Raw genomic sequence first — 6,444 nt, 5'->3', positions numbered from 1 at the left:
AGAAACCCAGGCAGGGGAAGATGTGATGGGAATATCTGTAGGATACATTTATTTGTAATTTACATGAACCAAAACTAAGGAAAGAAACACTCCATTGGGTCCCTTAAATGCTTTAATATACTTCACCAACGTAACGTAATATATCCTTTTCTTTAAGAACACCAGTGTTTGACTTTGTTTGCCATAATCTGTGAAGCTAAACGCGTGTGTGTGTAATGCTAGTTTAATAATATGAAATAAATGCAAGGAAGAACTACGGTAAATAAGTGAATACAATGTATTAGAAATTACAATAGAGTTCAGGTTATAAGTTGGATAAACATTTCAGGTTTAGTGACAAAATATTTTCACTACTTCTGAATCATAGGCACTTAAGATTCAATTGCACTTGCTGATTTAAACAGTTTCACCCAGTTTTAAAACGGCTTTCTTTATAAAAACCCGTATAAGAATAACATTTAATGAAACAAAAATAGTAATAGTATCATGGCTAAATATTTTACATTCTGATCTTAAGCTTGCTTTTAGTACGCAGTGTGTTTACAGTATACTCAAAACAAACTGCATACTAATTCTTAATATTTCCTTAAATGCATTCCTGAATGTGTGATGATATGTTTATTACATTCAGTTCTCCGCATTAGTATGTAGTCGCATACTATAGAGTATTGTAAACCTAAGTATGTAGATTGAATTTGGGGAACATTGACAGAAAATACTTTTAAGAGCTTAATTTTCTTTGGTTTCCTATTCGTTCACCATACTCAAGGGATGGATGTGAAGATCATAAGTATGTTTTTTGCCGAGACACTGACTCCCGTGACCACATCATTTGAATTTTCTTTGGGCACCACACAAACTCGTCTTTACGGTCATAGTTCAAATAGGCGAACTTGATGAGATTCCTACGTTGTCTCTTATCGAGGACCGCAAACACAAAGTAGCTGAGAACACTATCCTTGATTTGTGGCAGCTCTCTGTTGACGAGGGTCTCCTTCAGGAAGAAGTGCACCAGGGGGGCTTGGTAGTGAGGGTACCCCAGGGTTCCCAGGCACTTCAGGATGCGGGTGATGCGCAGGTTGTTGTGAGTGTGACTGTCAATGACAAAAAGTTGTTATATATATTATTTGTATTGCTTTCAGTGTACAATTTTTTAGATAAAGCATGAAGAGATCACCTGTTAAGGTTGTTGAATCTTGCTTTCCAGTTCAGCGCTCTCGTCAATTCTCCTGTTTGCTCATTAAGCAACTCGATACCATAGAAGTCCAACATGAGCTTATAGGACTCCAACAGATTCTCCAATGCCAGGCTGCTTTGACAAATGTCCTGAAGGGAAAGTAGAGTTTACAATCTGGACATTTATTTTAAGATATGAATTCGGTAGCTTTTAGCAGTTTACCTTGATTTCGTCTTTCGTCAGTGTTCTTGCCTGATAGTTCACCCCTGGTTCCTGCAGTGGGAACAACCTTTAAGAGAACAAATGAGTAAAATGTTTCAACAGGAAGTAAAAGGTTAGGGTTATAACATTTTCAATGATGTGATAATAGAGTATCTTACCATTGAATGTAGGAGTGTTCACTCTCCAGTCTATTATAATCTCTATACCATTCATTGTGGAAATCCTTTATGAAAGCATCTGATAACAAATACAATAGATAAAATAAGTAAATACTAAGTTGATGTTAGGATAGTTATACACATATTAGACACATATAAGTCAAACGTGATTGTAAGTGTAGGCCTACCGTCAGGTACAGAACGCATCAGCCCGAGGTGAAACTTCAGATTAGGCTGGTCATCCTATTCAACAGAGGACGATTGAGAGATTATACAAATTCTGTACACACATAATTAAATTCCTCTATAAATCAAACAGTTATCATGTGTGTACTTACCGACTCATTCCAGCGTGACATCTTGCTCAGAGACTGGGGAAATATAAAAGAACAATATGTGCTTGGTTAACGCTGAAACAAGGTAAAGTGTATATTATGTTTGTAGTGTGTGAGTGTGTGTACGAGTACGCAACTTACAGGGTAGTCATGCCTGTAGTTCTGCATGTCTTTTGCGGCATTCTCAAACCTGCTGAACTTGTACTGGTGCACATAAAAGAAAAGAAAGTCAGTTGAATCTCAAGACATTGTGAAATTGTTGCAAATGTACATTGGTCTAAAGTAATTTAGTAGATTTACTCAAGTACAATTTTGAGAGACGTGTACTTTACTTGAGTATTTCATGTTTTTATACTTTGTACTTCTACTCCACTAAAATTCAGAGGTAAATATAGTACAATTACTCCACAAATTGTTTTAGGGCCTTTAAATTACTATTGCAGATTTGGATTAATGATGTGAAATATAATCAACACTTAAATAAGACTTTAGTAACACCTGGAGTTTATTAACAAGCTACCCTGCAGTATACAAAGTCATATAAAACTAGCTGCACCTTTACTAGCTTTGATTACACATGAATGCATCAATAATTATAATCAAAACATTATATATAACTCTGAAATGGGCCGATCTGCTCGGTGAGTACTTTTACTTTTGGTACTTTCAGTATATTTAGATGCTGATACTTTTTTACTTTTACTTGGGTGACATTTTGATAGCAGGACTTTAACTTGTAAAAGAGTATTCCTACACTCTGGTACTTCTACTTTTACTTAAGTACAACATATCCCTGTGACAATTAGAGGTTAAAATAAGGTTATGTTTGGATCACTAAAGACACAAAGTGTAAATCTAAACATAGAAAATGAATCCAATGCCCTCACAGTACAGTTCGCCCCCCTCCCCTCACAGTGCAGCGGGCCTCTGGACTCACATGCCCGGCTGCAGGTCGCCTTGTCCCGCTGCATCTCGGCTCCTGGTCCTCTGTCTCCCAGGTGGAGTCATAGCCACAGTAAAACTCATCTGAGGAATCAACGCGAAACTCTCCACCATCTTCCTCAGACTCATCTTCATCTTCGGTTAACTGCGCAACAACTTCTTCAGACTCCGGGACGCTTCGGTCAAACCCCTGCCGCTCCTTGGGGGTCAGATCTCGGTTGTAGTCGGCGGCCCTCTTCGGTGGACCATTACCGCGGGACTGCTCCACATCTTTGGGGGAACTACTCGCTGGAAAGTTGACTTCGGAGTTTGTTTCAGGCTCTAACGGGCTTCCGCAATTAGATCGCCAGTTTATCGGTATCAATGCGTTGACTATTATCCTACAAAGTCTTCTCATACAGCGCCAGATGATACCAGGAGAGCGTAAAAAACACTCAAACACAGAATAACCTCCGTTGTCGTTGAAGGAGGCCATAATCCCCTCCACAAGTCGACACAACAGCACTGGCAGGGGCCTCATGTCTCCTTATGACATGACATGTAAGTCTGTTTCGCTTTCACTTTCTCCCAACTTCTACTGTCACCAACACACACCAACTCCACCTCCCGGCTCAGGCTGCTATCAGGGTTAAATGGCTCAAGTAAAATGAACAAATACGTATTGCTGAGAAAGCTGATCTGGAAAATATCATTTGAATGTAGGGGAGACTGGACAGTTGCAACAAATCTTATTCCTCCAATCAGAAACATGCTGGAGTGATGACACTCACTGTAGTTGATAACATAAGACTGACATGTATTTATATCACCATAGGGAATAAGAGTAAGAATAAGAATAAGAGAGAAACACTTTAGTACACATGAGAATACACACAGGGATATTTAGAATAAAAAAGAAAAAAAGAATTAACATGTTTTATCAGTATGATTGGAAATAACAAAAATAACAGAAGTTAAACTCTGATTAGGTGAATGTACTGTCCATCCATATACAGTATGTGAACAAGGTTAAATATACATTTAAATGTGCAGGCTTTTGAACATGCAAAATCACATCACCCATCACCCCAGCCACAAACTGTTCTTTCTGTTGCCGTCTGGCAGACGTTACCGCAGCATTCTGAGACAAGAAGATTCGGAGACAGTTGCTTCCCGCGGGCAGTGAGACTGTTAAACAATTGAACTGCTGAAACAACTTCAAAACATTCATCTGCTACTCAGTAATATGTATCTAATATCTAATATATATCATTCCAATAACTTGTATATAGACTCGTACTGCACTATTCCACATGCTCACTTTATTTTATAACTATTTTTCTTTTTGTATTGCTCTTGCTATCTGTATTGTTATTATGTTGCATTGTTGGAGAAGCCTGTGACATAAGATTTTCAACAACATAATTACTCTGTAACTATGTCAGTTTGACAATAAAGAACCTTGAACCTTGAAAAGTGATTGTGAGGTAAATAATGAGAATAATTCCCCCACATCAAATACAGCTTTATTTGTAATGCACTTTAAAACCTCCAGAATATAAAAATCTGACTCGGCTCACAAACCATAAAATAAGTAAAAATACAAATAAAAAGCTAAAAACTTAAAATAAACAAGAAAGAATAAATAACACCAGCGATGTACTTACAGCAATAGACCATTTAAAACAATGAAAACAACCATCTACAAAGTGTTGAACGCTAAGGAAAAGATTTAAGAAGCGATATAAAAACAGACAGTGTAGAGGCCTATCTAATGTTTGATTATTAACACATTTTCTAATGCTCTCTTTTACATTTGTTACAATGATGTGAGTTTTTGAAATGTAGTGATTATTATTTAAAAACATATCCTTTCAATTTGGGCTAATATTTAGGTGGAAGTGTCCGGTTAAATATCTAACATCCACCCAACAATAGTAAAATAAATAACCTACCCCATATGCCAAGATTTTTTTGGTTAATGACACTCAATCTTAATTATTTGACTTTGATTTGGTTCTTCTAGAGTAAGAATTACCCTGGTGCCAAAACAGCTACAATTTACGGTCATTTGAGAAAACAGAATACAACACTGCATCCTCACACCAGGTGCCTGAACCAGAATGAGACACCTGGTGTGAGGGTGACGGAGAAGTGCCTCCACCTTTGGAAATAAATGAAAGACACAGTCCGTGCCCTTTTGGCTAATAAGGCTCAATGCACTGTTCCCATTAGCTGCAAAGTTCAAACCTGTATTCATCTGAGACACTGTCGACTCATCACCAGAGAAGACACCCGCCTGCAGGTTCATATAAAGCCTTTTCTAGCTTTGAAAAGATGATGCATTTTTGTTTTTATGACCAAAATAGACTTTGTCTCCGTAATATATGATGATCATAACGATTCTGGCGCCACCCGCTGTTATCAATATACAGATAGCATCATGTTTGCAGTGTATTTTCCAGCCTCATTTTATACGGGGCTGGCACTTGGACAGATGAGTGTTTTGGCTCAGTCAGTGCACATCCTGCTCTTAATGTCTTCCTGTGGAAGATAAAGGGATGCATGAAATATCCTGTAGAGCACAGAGATATGAGATGAGTACATCCGATAACACTGCATCATTACTTCTGGAGAGTTGTTAAACCACAGGATCCTTTTTATTTATTACTTAAGTCACTTGTCTTATACTGCTTAATTGATGTTTCTATTTCTTCTCTGGGTGATTTGTCTCATACATAACAATGTGAAATCTACAATAAGAAGTGATGTTGAATAATACTGAAGTAAGCACTGTGTGTGCTCATTAAGTGGACTCTGGCGATGCTATTATCTCTGAGGGACCCCTTTCAAAGGGAGATAATTGCTCTTACCGCCCATGGAGAAAATCAAGACTTGTCTGCATGCTACACTGTTAACATCTGCTTGGCAATAGATTCATTTGTGCTGGGATACGGTCATGTGCTGTCTGCGGAAGATAAAAACACAGTGTAGAGATTGCCATATGCTCTGTATGGAATAGAGGCAATAAATGTGGATTTAAATGACAGATCTCAGGCTCTTTATGGCCTGGTTTAGTGCATGAATGGCTCACACAAATTCAAATGTCCTCCTGAAATAGATGGAAACTTCATGCAGGATATGGAACTGAAATCACTTGCAGCATTCAGTCTATTTTCTTGTTGTTCTGCTGTGAACCCAATTAGCATGACCCTGAGCAAAAACCCAGCAGATGCCTTTGAGAACCTGAGCGAGGCTTCATGAACATGCAGGCCTGTGTGTAGCTGCACTGATACACACACACACATGGATCATCTCCACTGTGTGTGTGTTGAACTTAGTTAATGACAAAGGCTTGCTGGATCACTCAGGGACTAGTGTGCTCGATAAAGGTCAACGCTGCCCCCAGCTAATGCTTCATCGGTCAGAGTAACACTTTAGCCGAGCGTATTGTGAATACTCCGCACATGAACGCTTCACAGGGCAAAATAATCAGTGGAGTAGAGTCTGGAAAGCACAGTTCTGATGTGCTTTTCTGTGGCAGAAACAACACACTCTGACACATGTGTATCCCAAACCTCTCCAAATACAGGATCAGGGATTAACAGCCAGGAGTCAGTCTGGGAAAGTC

General features: G+C 38.6%; 1 protein-coding gene across 1 annotated transcript; it reads right to left on the bottom strand.

Annotated features, from left to right (window-relative positions):
- Nucleotides 1-26: 26 nt before the first annotated feature.
- Nucleotides 27-3,597, bottom strand: LOC117475626 (opioid growth factor receptor-like). Its single transcript, XM_034121934.1, has 8 exons — nucleotides 2,830-3,597; nucleotides 2,034-2,096; nucleotides 1,896-1,928; nucleotides 1,746-1,800; nucleotides 1,558-1,636; nucleotides 1,400-1,466; nucleotides 1,178-1,326; nucleotides 27-1,094 (listed from the first exon to the last, which is right to left on the bottom strand). The coding sequence occupies exons 1-8, from the start codon at nucleotides 3,352-3,354 to the stop codon at nucleotides 785-787; spliced, it is 1,281 nt and encodes a 426-aa protein (XP_033977825.1). The 5' UTR covers nucleotides 3,355-3,597; the 3' UTR covers nucleotides 27-784.
- Nucleotides 3,598-6,444: the final 2,847 nt, after the last annotated feature.

The sequence above is a fragment of the Trematomus bernacchii genome, unplaced genomic scaffold, assembly GCF_902827165.1.
Source record: "Trematomus bernacchii unplaced genomic scaffold, fTreBer1.1, whole genome shotgun sequence".
Taxonomy (NCBI): Eukaryota; Metazoa; Chordata; class Actinopteri; order Perciformes; family Nototheniidae; genus Trematomus; species Trematomus bernacchii.
Note: the sequence above shows the minus strand (reverse complement) of the source record. Positions and strands in the feature narration are given on the sequence as shown.